Raw genomic sequence first — 15,273 nt, 5'->3', positions numbered from 1 at the left:
CCACAAGTGCAGAAGCGGGGCTCAGCTCTCAGTAAAGAGTGGGGGTCATTTGGCACAAGATCTAATTAGAGGGGGAAACGGCCCCAGAGGCTTCTGAGTAATGAACTGACTGCTAGCGATAAGCTCATGGAGTAGCACTGAAGCTCTGAAGTCTTATTTTTAATATTTAGCTTTATTCATGACTGAACTTTTGCTGTTTTTCCCTTCAGTTTCAGAAATTTACAGGTGATGCTAGAATTCCTTTGCCTCTGGACTCTTCCCACGTTCCAGTTTCTACTCAGGAGATCGTAGTGACTTCCAGAGAGAGCCTGGGGACCCCAGCCCCTGAGCAGCCGCAGCAGCAGCAGCAGCAGCAAGACTCTTTTGAAGGATTCGTTGCTAGAACATGTTCTCCTCCAGCAGAGAAGACTGCTGGAACCGGCAGTCACAGAGAGGAGGAGGAGCTGTCTAGAAACAGCAGATCCCCCTCAGAGAAGACGAGCAAAGCAGGTGAACACACCAGAAAGCACTCTACTAAGAAGCAGCCTGGAAAGGACCTGCATTCCTCGTCTGACTTGCCTGTGAGCTGGAAAAACAAAGGAATGAGGGAAAACAGTTCTTTAGTTAATGAACCAATTAAAAGTGAGTCTTTGAAAAAATTTACTTCTGTCAAGAAAGAAAGTAGCATAGTGACTGTTTCATCCAAGACAAATAAAAGTAAAAATAATCCACTGGAACATTCTGAAAGTGGATCCGACTCTGAAATTCCAGAAAGCATACATTCTCTGTCACACTTGACATAGGTCTACCTTTGAATTATGTTTTTGCCTTCCAATTTTAATAAATTTTCTCATGTTTTTATTATGGCATGTGATGTTTTAAAATACAGGGTTATAAGCCATTATAGGAAAGTTTTTTACATTTGCTTTTGATTATAATGAAACTTTTAGCATGTTACTCCTTTTGACACCGTGCACCATTCATTCAGCAAATACTGACAGAGACCCTAACATGTGCAGCATTATTCTGAGTGCTGTGGCTTTCAGCAACAAAGAAAAGAAATCCTTTACCCTCTCAGAGCTAATACTGTGTGGAGGAAAAAAAAAGAGTCCCACCAAGTAGTAGAAGGGGACTAGAAAAGCATGAGAGAAAATAAATGGAATTGGTCCAGTGTCGGAATTAAGTCATGCGGTCAAGAGCCATGGTTAGATCCTAATTTGTAACCATAGCACTAAACGCGTACCTACATGCTTACCTGTGTTTGCAGGTTCCAGCAAGCCCGGAAGCACCTCCGGAAGCTTGTGGTGCCCCTTTTATAGATGAGGAATTTGAGGAAACTTATATGGCTGGCCCAGAGTTGGATCGCTAAGTAAGTAGCATAGCTGGCATCTGAACTAGAAGCAGTGCTGTCATTCAGTCATCCTGTGTCCTGTTCAGAGAGGACTCCTTAAGGGAGCAGTGCAAGTTGGTGAGCACTGAAAGTGCAGAGAAGTAGTTCCCTGTCCACTGTCCTCTGCCCCTGCCCAGGAGAACTTTTTATAGGCAGAGTATATGAAAATACGATTATGTATCTTTGTACTAAGCTATCCCATTGTGGTAAAATACGTACCTTTTTAGTACAAGCAGACTTTGCCTCAGAGGTGAGATTAGAGGAAAGTTGAGTGCCGGACTTTTTCCAGACAGTTCCACCGGATGGAAATCAGGCTCTTGAGTTTGTTAGTCAAGGGTTGTTGAGAGAGAATAAAGCAGTGAGCAGGATGTCAGCTAGGACCGTTAACTCCCAGGTTGGGGAAGGCAGTAAGTGGACGTTAAACTGTTACCTTCTGCTGCGGGAAGGGAATGTCATGGTCTGTAGGGAGTAAGGAGGACTGTAGGACTGAGACAGTCATGTTGATGTCTAACAAGAGGTCATCTTAAGGCCTAAGCTAAGTGTTAAAGAACTAACCGGAAGCTGGCGGGTAAGGAGGTGCAGGAAGGGTGCTGAACAACAGAAGCACAGAGCCACCAACGCCTACAGTTAGGGGAACATCCCCGGCCTGCAGTGGGCAGCCAGGGGGCCTTACAGCTCCCACCGAATGGAACTGGTTCCTTTTCCTCACAGGCTTGGTGAGCTAGTGGCGTGAAATGACGTGGTTGGTTTTTGTTGTAGATCATTAATTCAGTACAGAAGATAGAAAAAGAAGCTGGGAAACGGCCCGTGCCCACATCTGTCACCCCGGCAGTTCAGAGACTGACAGGGCAGTGAGTCCCTGGCCAGCCCAGGCAGCTTGGGAGCTTGTGTCCCGGTGCACAGAGAACTCGGGCTGTAGCTCTGCGGTGAGCACGTGCTGAGCCTGAGGTGTGGGCTCGCTCCCCGGTGCAGGAGTTCAGCTCTGCACGCTCGTCTCAGGAGCCCAGGTTTCACCGGGTCTGCCTGCTCCCTCTTCCTCTCCTGTCTGTACTGTGTTTCATGGACACAGCTAAAAGAGACCATGGCTTACATAAACTGAAGCTCAGTACTACAGGCCTTCTCAGCTTCTGTAGTCCAATGTTCAGTCTGAATCTGCAAGACAAGCTTGTGGTTCAGGTACATTTGACTATGGACTCCTTCCTTAATAGGAGTGCTTAACCACTGGTTCCAATCAAACACCAGTTTGGTAACTTGTGAATTATTAATCAGTAGCAAGAGAGAAAAAAGACCTGACATAAGTTTTGGATGAAAGGAAGAAGTAAGTTTGAATCTTACGAAATAAAATCAGGAGGACTTACTAATTGTTTATGGGAAATAAAAAAACAATTAGCTGCATGGCGGCACATGCCTGTAATCTCAGCATTTGGAGGCTGAGGCAGGAGAAGCACTGTGAGTTTGAGGCCAGCCTGGACTACATAGCAAGACCCTGCCTCAAAAAAATAGAAAAAGGACAGAAGGTGGGCTTCAAGGGGCTGGGAATTTAGCTCAGCGGCATAAGCGCCTGCCTGCAAGCAGGCAGTCGTGAGTTCGATCCCTGGTACCAAAAAAAAGAAAAAGACAAAAAAAAAAAAAAAAAAAAAAAAAGGGCTTCATCCGTATGAGTGAAATTGAGTGATGATATCCATGGGGTCAGGAACGTGGAAACCACTTTGGAGAGATGGACGTATTTCTGGCCCCGTTGAATTTTGAAGCACCTCTAAGCATGAGATGACTGGTAGATGGTTTGATGTAGACATGAAGACGTGGAAAGAGAAAGATGTCAGAACCGTCAGCACATGTAAGAGCGAGTTAAAATCATGAAAGCAAATGGGACCCTGGTCACTGGGGCTGTCAGAGGTGAGGCAATAAACAGCAAGCATCCTGGGAAGTCGGTGACAGGCGTTTCAGCCAGGAAGAAGTGGGTGCAGTGTGCTGCCACAGAGGCTGGACCTGCCCGGTGGATTTGGGTGTGAGCTGCTGGCTGGCTCTACTGAGGGTGGGTCAGGAAGGTGTGAACAGTTAGAAGTAAAATGAATGTAGCTCTGAGCCTCACTTTCCTATGACTGCAGATTTTTTAAAAAGGCACACACATATGAAGTGTGGTTTTAAAAAAAAATACTATAAATGTTTGAATTTTTTAAAAAGTGATTACAGCAAAACACATTGCCATTCATCTCCCTCAAAGTGCTCCTGCTGGCTCCGAGTGCGTTTATCCCACTGTTGTTGCCACCTCTGAAGCGGCTCCGGAAGTGCTCTTTCGTGAGTGTCTTCAGCTGCTCTGTGGTGGCTGCTCTGATGTCCTGAGTTGATTCAAAACACTGTTTACCTTTCATGGTCATTTTGACTTTGGAGAGAGAGCCAGAAACTGCACAGTGCTAGATCTGGTTAGAGACACATTATAACATTTAACAGAAATTTCATTACATGTTTTTGAGTCCTGCAGGACCTCAAGACAGCCATTGACACTCTGAAAAGAGGACTTTTAGAATTTCTTCAGAAAAAGGCAAGAACAATGGACTTAAGTATGTTAGAAATCAAGAGGGTAAATGTCAGTGGTAGGCACTGTGTTGCTTGAGCTATCCTTGGCCCTGTAATATATTTTTAAACATTCCCTATTTTTAATACCTTGTATATAGAATTATTTTTTAAAATCTTGTGTATTTTCTTAAATTATTTCATTAATAGGGATATTTTTACTGCCTTATATATAATTTTAGCTCTTCAAATGATTATTACGCTTTCAGTATCATACTGAAGTAGTATCTCTTAACTGGAATATACTGTTTTCATTTGGGTTGAAGATTTTAAGCTTACTCCTTTACCTTGTTTAACAGAACCTATGCAATTTGTTTCCAATCAGGATGTTTTATTGCTAACACAGTGTCAGATATGATATGGAAAAACCTGTCATCCTGCCTTAAATCTACTCATAATTAGTGGTCAAATGTTACTCTTATTTGTCAATCCAGTCCTATATCTAGTAGTTTCCAGTGAGCATTTACAAAATAACTTCTTAGTGTTAAAATAGTAACACTTGACTTTCACAGGACCAGCCAGATAGATGGAAGATTTGTTAAAATAATTTGGATTGTGCACCATATGCTAGAATTTATGTCATAACATGGATGTTTTGACACATTCTTTCACTTTCCCAGAATGACAAATGACCAAAGAATTATAAAACTAATGTCATCATCACCATTGTCTAATAGCATTATCTAATGAACAGAATGGCATTTCTAGAGGAGAAAGAGCAGACTGCCAAAGGACCAGCTAGTTCAGTGGTGTGCTACTGACCTACTCCCTGCCCCTTGCAGTGCCTGACTCTGGGCTTTGCCAGGATAAGCGAGGATTCTGATGCAGGCCTCAGGGACACAGGGCTCCCTGTCTGGCTTGCTGGGGTGACCTCTCTGCCCCTGTACAGTCACCAGACACATCTGAAGTCAGAATTTGTTTTCATTGAACGTGAACCAGGATTTCATTCAGTTGAAGAAATCACTTCCAAATTGAAATTTAGGCCCTTACCTTTAATTATGGATAGCTAGGAATCATCAAATCTGAAGAAAATCAGCAACCTAAAAGGAGAGAATCCTAGGCAAACAAGAGTGACTGGAATACAGTCAGTGCTTGTGTGTTTGAATAGTGAAACAACATAATACCAGGTTGGGGTTGGATTTTATTGGCAGCTAGATTAGCGAGAAGAAATCTCCCTGGCAGAGTTACTGAGCTAACTGAACAGTAAGCCCATAGAAGAAGATTTGCAAGTCAAACTGATGAGCAGAAAAACTTTGCTGGTTTTGTTTCCTGCCAATTGTTTTCCTAATCTGGGGTTTTTATCATCAGAACAGCCATATAAGTTTAATGTGAATGAGAAAAGTCCAGATAAATTCTAGGTTTAACATGGATGGAGGACGGGGATATAACAGCGGCACAGTGCCTGTCTTACAAGTGTGAGGTCATGAATTCAATTCCAGATTAAAAGTAAAACCACCATGGATGGAGGTCAGCAGTGTGTGGAAGTGGAGCATCTTCGGGTTCCTGTCTTACTTCTGGGGCGGGGGTGCGTGGGGGGCGGGATACAGGTGTTTACTTCTAGCGTTGACAGAAAAACACATTCAAGGGCTGGGGCTATGGTTCCTTGCAGCGCCTGCCCGGCAAGCACAGGTCCTGAGTCCAATTCCAGGTACCACACAGAAAGGAAGATACTTTTAGGCACAGTTAAGAGTGTGTCAAGAAGGGTAAGCTGTGTAATGCCTCGGTAGCAAACCCGAATTGACCTCCAGCACGGGTTCATTTGTGCTTGCACCCTATGCCTCTGGCTGGTTGGCCGGAGGCTGCTCATTATCACCCTCAGTTCAGGAGCTGAGTGGCTGCACCCACTAACTGGGACACTGCTGGTGTAATGTCCAAGATAACAATTTGCGGCTTCTGCGTAACATCACTTCTCCACGTCTTCAGACAGTCAGGTGGTCACGCCTGAGTTCAGGCCTGCTATGGGCCAAGAAGAGAAAGAATCACATAGGTGTCAACAATTTTCATAGCTACCAGACTAGCAGGAAACAGTGAACAGAACTGCAAAGCCTCCCAAGAGGCAGGAGAGGGAAGCAAACCAAAGGTAGACCAACTTATCTCCTCACAGTAGGAGTGACCCAGAGCCAGGGCCCTGAGAGGACCTGTGATCCCAGCACCGTGGGCAGAAGGGTCACAAGTTCTAGCCCAGTCTAGGCAACGTCAACTGGATTCAGTTCCTGGCACAACACACATGCATGCACACTCACACGCACACACGCATGCACGTACACTCACACTGAATAGGCTGAATTCTGGAATCATTAAAGCTTCAGTGAAAATACAAAATACCACTATGTACTGTATGTAAAAGACAGCTTAAGAGGTAGACAAAAGGTCCTGGCAGATGCCAATAAAAGCCCATGGGCTACGTTAACTTCAGGCTAAATAGAACCTTAGGTGAAAACTACCAGAGAACAAAGAAAATGGGTTACGTTCAATGTTGCAGAAAGATTTTTTAAATGTATCTGCTATTTAAAAGGTTTATTTCAAAATTATAAAATAAAAGCCGGGTGTAATCCTAGCACTTGAGAGGCAGAGGCAGGAGAATCATTTGCAAGTTTGAGACCAGCCTGGACTACAATGTGAGCCCAAGGCCAGCCTGAGCTGCACAGTGAGACCCTGTCCTTGCCAATTATAATGAGACTTATATCTCTTCAAGGTTGTTCTAATGCACTCATTAAAACAATAACGTAAATGCAGTACCATGTGCTGCTTGGTATGCAGAGCAACTGGAATCTCAGATGGTTAGAATATAAGGTGGCTTGGTCATTTTAAAGAGTTTAGCAGATTTCTTTAAATGATAAACATGTGCATACTATGTGGTCCCATAGTGCCGTCCCTTTGTGTCTACAGGGATGACATGGAGGGATGGAGGGATGGAGGTAACCACGCTGAACCTGTACAGCATGTTTACAGCACCTCTCTGTCCATCGTCACCACTATAGCACCTCTCTCTCCATCGTCACCAATGTGTCTTCCAACAGGTACACGAATGAAGTGGTACATCCATACCATGCAGTTCTGTGTGCCAATATGAAATAAATTATTAACACATCAGCAACCTGAATGAATCTCAGAATCATACTGAGAGAAGGAAGTCCGTCTCTAAAGGTTATCTACTGTGCAGTTTGTTTATGTGACATTTCTGAAAAGATAAAACTACAGTGGCACAGGACAGGTCAGTGTTTGCCAGGCAGTGGGCAGAGAAGCTGGCTGCCAAGTGTCTGTGCAGGAGCTTTCTGTGACGGCTGCTCTGGGTGCTGCTGATGGGATCTGCATACCTGCGTCATCTGTGTGGGGCTGTGCTCCCTCCACGTCCCTGTCACCCAAGTTGGCCAAAATAGCATCCAAAAAATGCTTGGTTCCATCATGAATACAAAACATTCTTTCAGAAAACGTATGGAATATTTATTAAAGTGATTTATATGCAGGGAAGGAAGCAAAATACAAATACACAAATAATGTTCTCTTTGTATTCTCTGATAAAAGTGAGCAACAAAAGGCTGTCAAGTTGGAAGTGTTTAAATGCTCTTCTAGAGTCATTTAAAGGGGGAGTCAAAACTACAAGCTACTTAGGATTCATTAACTGAAAGAAAATTAGCACGGGGTGTAGTTCAGCGATCAGGTACTTCCCAACAGACAGGAGGCCCAGGGGTCGGCTCTTGCCTTGTGCTGTAGGTACATCTACCCTAATCTGAGGATTCTGCCAAGCCATGCAAGAGGGTATTTATAGGTTTAATTTTTACTTTTAAGGAAGTAGGAAAGCAAGAGAGGTGAAATTAAAATTTAACTTTAGGAACTAAAACCAAAAGAAAACAAGTGAGGGATCAATAAATGAAGAAATTAATAAAATAGTAAACTTCAGTGAATGAAACTAGATTTTTAAAAATAGCCAACAAAATAACCTTTGGGAAGGTAATAGAAGTACGAGGAATAACAAAAACTGCTACTATTGGGGTTAATTTTTAGAATGATACCTACAAATATTTTGGGGTTTTTTTGTTTGTTTGTTTGTTTGCTTGCTTGGCATCAGTGAGGACTAAACCCAGAGCCTTTGCAAAGAGCTACATCTTCAGCCCCTTTTGTTATTTTTTGTTTAGAAAGGGTGTCACTGAGTTTCCCAAATGGGACCAAAATTTGTGATCTTTCTGCCTCAGTCTCCCAGAGCGCTGGAATTACAAGCATGTGCCCCCACCCCCGGCTAGTGCAGACATTTCTAGTTATGAGAATAACATTTACATTTTTACTCCAAGTCATGTGTGGTGGTGCAGACCTGTAATTTGAGCATTCAGGAGGCTGAGGGAGGAGGATTGCCACAAGTTTGACACCAGCTTGGGCTACACAGTGAGTTCAAGGCCAGCCTGCACTGCATGGCAGGAGCCTAAGTCAAACCAAAGCAAAAATAATAATTTACTCCAACTATGACTGTATAATTTCATTGCAATAAATTTGTAAGACTACATGAATTAAGGTGACTTCAGAAATACAGATTTTAAAACTGGAAAGTGATAGGGAATAAGATGGTACACTTCTTTTCAAATGACAGCAGTCATTTAGTACACAAGTGGCTGAGGCAGGAGAACTGTGAGTTCCAGGCCAGCCTAGGCTGCATAGCAAACTCAAGGCCAGATTACTTCATACTGAGATCTTGTCTAAAAGTGAAACAGACAGATATGGCTGCAGACATAGCACACACCTGTAACTCGTGTTTTGGGGCTGAGGTGGTTGGAATTGTGGGTTCAAGCCCAGGCTGAACTATGTAGTAAAATCCTGTCTCAATAAAATGGTAAGAGGAAAAGAAATATTTTTTGCTTTAAACTATTTAACTGAAATGGACTTCCATTTATCTAACTGGAATGACTTCCATTTTATTTTGACACATCTTTTCCCCATGGTGATTTACAGAATCTTCAAGCCAATATAAATATTTCAGAATACCTCAGCAATACCTCTCAGCAACAGAAACACCACAGAGTGAAGACCCAACACAATTAACTAGGTGGAATGAAAATCCACTCCAAATATTTTCTTGTGAGGTATTGGCACTGCACCTGTTCAGTTAAGAAAATCATCCTTACACACAAGATGATTGTTTATTTTAGGGGCTGGGGATTTAGCTCAGTGGCATAAGCACCTGCCTTGCAAGCAGGCAGTCGTGAGTTTGATCCCTGGTACCAATAAAAAAAGAAAAAGACAAAAAAAAAAAAAAAAAAAGATGATTCTTTTTTTTTTCATTTTTATCGGTACCGGGGATCGAACTCATGACCACCTGCTTGCAAGGCAGGCGCTTATGCCGCTGAGCTAAATCCCCAGCCTCAATAATTATTTATTTTTAAAGAGGGCCCAAAACACTTGGCCGCCAATGAGGTGCCGAATGGCAGATCGGCATCCCTGGCCTCTGCCCTGATTTCTTGGGAGTGCAGTCCAGCAACTCAGGCTCCCTCCTCTTGGCTCTCACGAAGTGCGCTTCTCTGGGCAGGGCGGGCTGGTGCTTTAGTTGAACCCAGGCTTCCTTCTTTTTCAGATCCTTTTCCTTGGCACGTTTCAGGCAGCTGTCGCGACTTGTCCAGTGTTTAATATGCCGAATACACACATCAGTCCTCTTGGCAAGTGTCTTACCCTTTACTTGCTTGTTTCCAGCTGTGCCAGCGGCATGCTGGGTAACACTGGACACTCTTCCTGTTTTGCCATGGTGACATTTGTGTGACATTCTTTTTTGCACAGTCCCTTGATGTCTACAAAATCACTCTTTTTGGTGTGCGTGTGTGCGTGTGTGCGTGTGTGTGTGTGCGTGTGTGTGTGTGTGTTGTGGTACCAGGAATCGAACTCACGACCTCAAGCTTGCCAGGCAGGCGCTTGTGCTGCTGAGCTAAACTGCTGTCACCCTGTTTGTAGAATTGCATGTCTGTGGCCAAGGGGACAACCCATGATTTAAAAGGCCTAGAGAACACACGCCAGGTTCCCCTCCTCTTTGCCTTTGTGTTCATCATTTTGGCAAGAGAAAAATCTTGATGGCACATTTATTTGGAAGCCATTCCAAAGAACAGGGGGAAAAATTAAAAAGATACAAAGCTTCCTAATTCATTCTGTGTGGTTAGCATAATCCTTGTAGCCAAACTGTCCGAATAGCAAACAAGAAAAACTAAACTAGGCTCAATATAGGTACAAAAACAAAAAAACTAGCATGAGTTCTGTTGTGTAGTTTTTAAAAAGGGTATGTTTTACAAGTAGGATTTGTACAAAACTATACAAGACTGAGTTAAATCTCTATAGCTCACAAAGTTAAGAATCACACAGTCTTCACATGTTTAAAAATCATTTAATACAGGGGCTAGGGATTTAGCTCAGTGGCACAAGGGCCTGCTTGGCAAGCATGAGGTTGTGCGTTCAATCCCTGGTACCAAAAAAGAAAAAAACAAACAAACAAACAAAAAAAAAACATTTAATACAACACCCTCTAATACTGAAAATAGGAAGCCTCCTATGTCCGGTTCCTGTACGATAAAGGCTAGCAAACAATGTTTCAGTTCTACCAAATTAATTCATAGTTTTAATGCAGTTTTATACAATCCCAACAAAAAATTTTATAACAGCTCAATTATAATGTTTACTTGGAAAATATTGTATAAGACAATTTTGATTAGATATCAAATTGATTGCCTCTGGGACGAGGGTAAATTGGTTGTTAGCATAGATGTGAACAGGATAAAGTGCAGAGTTGGGAACTCAGGAATAGAGCAGTGCGTGTGTGCAGGAATTTGATATCTGAAAAGTGAAGTTGCGAGTGGGGAACAAAGTATTCACTTCATAGAGTAAAATTATTAGCTACTTGGAGATGGTCTTATTTTACAGCACGAGCATCAGGACCCAGAAGAATTAAGCACGGAGATGTGAAAAGACCTGGAAGAAAACATTTGACAGTAACTATCATGACCGCGGTGGGAGGAAGGCATTCCCAGGCAATGCACACACTCAGTAACCTTGAAAGGGAAAGACCTGTCTACATTGTTGAACTGAGAAAGCTTTTGCATACAAAATTGGATATCATAAAGGACAAAAGATTGAGAAAATAGATAATATAACAAAAGATTTAAAATATATATAAAGCATCTGTGAACAAAACAAACATTAGACCAAGGATATAAAATTCTGTACAGAGGTGTGGATCACATAAAGTCATGCCCCTTCGTTTACAATCTGAAAAATTAAAATGAGATATTTTTTAATACATTGAAATGGTTTACCAAAGAATTGCTAGAAGTGCTGGAGGCAATGTGAGGAAATTAGTACTTTAACTCATTGTCAGAGGCGATATAAACGGATGCAGCCTTTTGTATGCACAATGTGGCAGTGTATATTAATATTTAAAATGTGTCTGCCTTTGATCTAACAATTCCAGACATCCAGCTCAAGAAACATTCAGGCAAGGGGCCAGCATCAAATATGAGAATGTGTATTGAAGCATTATTTTAATCACAAAAAAATAGAAAATGAAATTGTGCAGAAATCACTGAATAAGTATATATCAGTAAGAACAAACCTTTTAGAGACCCAGTGTCCAAAATGCAGCTCAGAACTCGCTTGTTTATTGCAAAGAAGGCCCTGGATTTAATCCCTGGAACATGCTCTCGCGCACACACACGTAAATAAAATATTTTAAGAACCATTCAGCACCCCACAGAAACACTGTTCTCTGCCAAGTTAAAGGCGCTGGCCCTGGGCCCACCCCCATATGCACACATGGTGAGTATGCAATTTTACGAACAACTTTTGCTGTGCTTTCTGACGCGTTCTGTCCCATTTCCTGCCTTCAAAGACTGTGCTCACAGCTCTCTGAACTAACAGTGCAGACTGCCCTGCTGGAAAACACCTACGAGGGGGGTTTAAATACTGATCCTGGTGACCCCTGGCAGAACTGTCTGCAGCCCTGTCTTTCTCATAGCTGCTTTTGTTCCGTGGCCAGAAGGCCTTTCTACATTTGCACCTCGCTGCCAAAGCCTTGCTTTGTTGAGATCTGTAACTCATAGTAGTCTCGGAGTGATTTTCATTAGATTCCCTGTGGAAGAACTCTTGTGATACTGAAAGCCTGAGTTTTCAAATCTCCCTGAGAATTTCCAAACACGATTTAGTCAAAAAGTTGAAAACAAAAACCACAAGACTTTGTCCTGTGACCGCCTGGCTGCCCCCAAAGACAGGTCTTGCTTTAGATGTCCCAAGGGCTAGCCCCAACGCCCATGCTCTCTGTGTGCCAGTTTGTAAATTTTAAGCCAGTATGATTTTGAGATAAGGCCCCACAGACTTTGAACTCATGTAGCCCTGGACAGTGACCTCCTGCCCAGCCCCTTGCCAGGCCGCACCAGTATGAAAGTAAAACGGAAAAAAACCTCAGGAAGTTTAGAAATACAGAAGTATTAAAATAATCAGTAACATCGTTCCCGAGAGTCCTGTGAATATCAGTTTATTTAATGCCTTAGAAAGAGAACTTTTTTAGAATAATATTTTCAATTTTTTTTTTTTTTAAGGCAAGGTCCTGCTTATTTTGTGACCCTGGGTATTGAACTGGCATTTCCCCTCTGTTCCCCGGTCTTCCCATTTTATTTTTTAATTTGGGACCATATCTCACCAAAATCTCTCAATTGCCCAGGTAGGGGCTGAACTTGTGATCCTCCTGCCTGACCCCTCAGTGTGGGGTTAACATTTCAGACCTTTTACTTTCATTTAAAATGGAGCTGCAGGGCCAGCTTGGGCTAAGCAGTATAAGCACCTGCCTGGTGAACACAAGGTCATGAATTTGATCCCTGACATCAGAAAAAAAAAAAAAAAAAAAAAAAAAAGAAAAGAAAAAGAAATTTGAAAAAAGACAAGAAAAATACAGAGTTCCAAGCACTTGGAGGCTGAGGCAGGAGTATTGGTGCAAGTTTGAGGTCAGCCTGGGCTACAAAATGAGTTCAAGGCAGCCTGAACTGCATAGTGAGACCTTGGCTCAGAAAGACTAAACTAAATAACTATATAAATACATAAATAAATTGAGTGCCAGGCCTAAGTCTCTTGCCTGGCCAAAATTTGCCGTGTCTTTCAAGTGACTGTGTTTTTTTCTTTTTTAATAGGACTATATTGGAGCCTCCTGTTACCCTGAGTTGAGTGATCCTGCAGGTATAGAGGTTCCCCTCACTTAGGGTTTTTCTCTGTCATGCTGGGTCACTTTGCGACTCACACTTACTCTCCACAATAAAGATTCTCCCAAGCGGCTTCTGGGCCCCGCTGTCATCCCCGCTCCTCCGGAGGCTGAAGTGGGAGGATTCTCCAGCCCGCCAGTTCAAGGCCAGCCCCGGCAAAGTACCAAGACCCTGTCCCAAAGATAAATCCATAAAAAGACACCAGTTTCTTCTCTGTGGCTCCCTGTCACTTGCTGTCTGCGGGGGAGGCCTGTGGCAGGAGCTGTGGCCTTGGTCTGTGGCGGCCCTGCAGCCTGCCGTGGAGGAGCTGTGCATATCAGATATGCATGTCACACTGGACATCGGCCACTGCGGAGGACAGCAGCCCACAGCGAGGCTTCAGCCAGCTTAGGTCCTGACCGCAGCATCTGTCCGTTCCCCAGTCTGGACTGCAATGGCCGGCTGTTTTGTGTGCTTCAAATCAGGGCTTTCCCACTGCTGGCATCTGTTACTTGGAGTAGTTCTGGGCCTTCTCCTGTGTTCACTGCTCTCTCTCCAGGGAGCGCTGCCCGGTGTCCTCCTGGGAAGGTGTGAGAAGAAGGTACTTCAGTGGGAGAGTGCCTCTGGGTTCAAACCACAAGGACGAAAAATGGGTGAATTTCTGCATTTCAAAGGTTTGGGGGACTAAACTTTCAGTCTTCCCTACCACTGTCCTTTCTCCTGAACGCTCCAGAGTAGCCTCTTCAGGCCAGCAGGACCACGATGGGCTTGTGACACAGGCATGGCGTCCCTTCCACGCCCTCTGGGTGGCGGTGGTCCACAGAGAGCAGACAGCATTCCCTCAGGCTGGTCCTCGTCCTTCTCTGCTGCTGGTGGCCAGGGGCGCCTAGCTGGCCTGCTGCTGCCGCTAAGTGACACTGTCTTGTGGGGGGAAAAGCAGAGGTTTAGCTCAGCGGCATAAGCGCCTGTCTTTTAGGTGTGTGGTTGTGAGTTCGATCCCCGGTACCAATAAAAAAAAAAGACGACAAAAAAACAAAACAAAACAAAAAACAAAAAAACAGAGCCCCTGGACCTAGCTTCCAGTCAGAGTCTCTGACCCACCCTAAAACGCTAAGGCTTAGGGACCCAAAGCTTTGGCGGCTGCCACACTAGAGATGATCGTAATTCACACACACTTCAAAAGCTAGGACAGGACTTGGAAAGTTTCAGCGTAAAGGGATAATACAAGCTTGCAGAGATGTATGTGCCTCAGTTTACTTAACATTATAATGGTTTCACGTGTTGAAAGTTCACCTGTCGCTGGGCACAGTAGTATACACCTGTGATTTCAGCACTTTGGGAGGCCGAGGCAGGAGGATTGCAAGTGCAAGTCCTGCCTAAGCAACTCAGTGAGATCCTGTCTCAAAATACAAAAGGAATTAGAGAGGTAACTCTGTGGTAGAACACCCTTCGATTTGACCCCCAGTACTGCACGCACAGACACAAATTGCATGCACCCCCATTAACATGTACAATTTTTATGCTTATTTCTATTTGAACTTGTTAGGCATCTGCATATAAATTTTATTTGGGGGCAGCAGAGTAGGACTAATTAGGGTGCTAAAGACTCAGTGCAGACCATCATTCCCTCAATCAGGGAGGGTGGCAGGAAGTCTAGAGCTCCACCTCCAGCCTGTGGCTTCTGTCTTGGGAAGACAAACGTCCTCGGTTGGGGACAGCCAGCGTGGTGATGTGGCCTGGAGTCCCAGCTGCTTGGGAGGGTGAGCCAGGAGGTACACTGGCGGCCATCTGGGCACCTGGTCAAGTCCGGAGTCCGAGATAGGGAGTGGGGCTTGAGGATGCCTCCCAGTGGCCCTGACTTCAACTCTTACACAAAAGTGGGGGCGGTCCCAAGGGAATCACTTGTAATCCTGTATACTGTGGGTGGGAATGTAAGATAGCACAGCCGCTATGGGAAACGTTTCAGAAGCTCCTTAAAGTAAGAATAAAATTACCGTCTGTGGTGGATTGAAAACTAGAGGTCAACTTGCACCTCAGCTGAACTGAGTCAGTGTGGTGCCGAATGTGGACAGCCCACCTGAGGATGCTGCCATGAGTCCTCCTGGAGGGGCTTGTGGAGCTTCCCCACCCCCATGTGAA

General features: G+C 44.0%; 1 protein-coding gene across 6 annotated transcripts in view; it reads left to right on the top strand.

Annotated features, from left to right (window-relative positions):
• Cep78 (centrosomal protein 78) overlaps positions 1–840 on the top strand; it is a 35,943-nt gene extending 35,103 nt beyond the window's left edge. For all 6 annotated transcript variants that reach the window (XM_063249524.1, XM_063249518.1, XM_063249519.1 and 3 more), the window contains one exon: positions 210–840. In XM_063249524.1, the coding sequence (XP_063105594.1) occupies positions 210–782 (573 nt within the window). In that variant the 3' untranslated portion in view covers positions 783–840. The remainder of the gene's footprint in view (positions 1–209) is intronic.
• Positions 841–15,273: the final 14,433 nt, after the last annotated feature.

The sequence above is a fragment of the Cavia porcellus genome, unplaced genomic scaffold, assembly GCF_034190915.1.
Source record: "Cavia porcellus strain 051 isolate PalLab524CR breed Dunkin Hartley unplaced genomic scaffold, mCavPor4.1 scaffold_1, whole genome shotgun sequence".
NCBI classification, from domain to species: Eukaryota; Metazoa; Chordata; class Mammalia; order Rodentia; family Caviidae; genus Cavia; species Cavia porcellus.
This window is presented reverse-complemented; position numbering and strand designations above follow the sequence as displayed.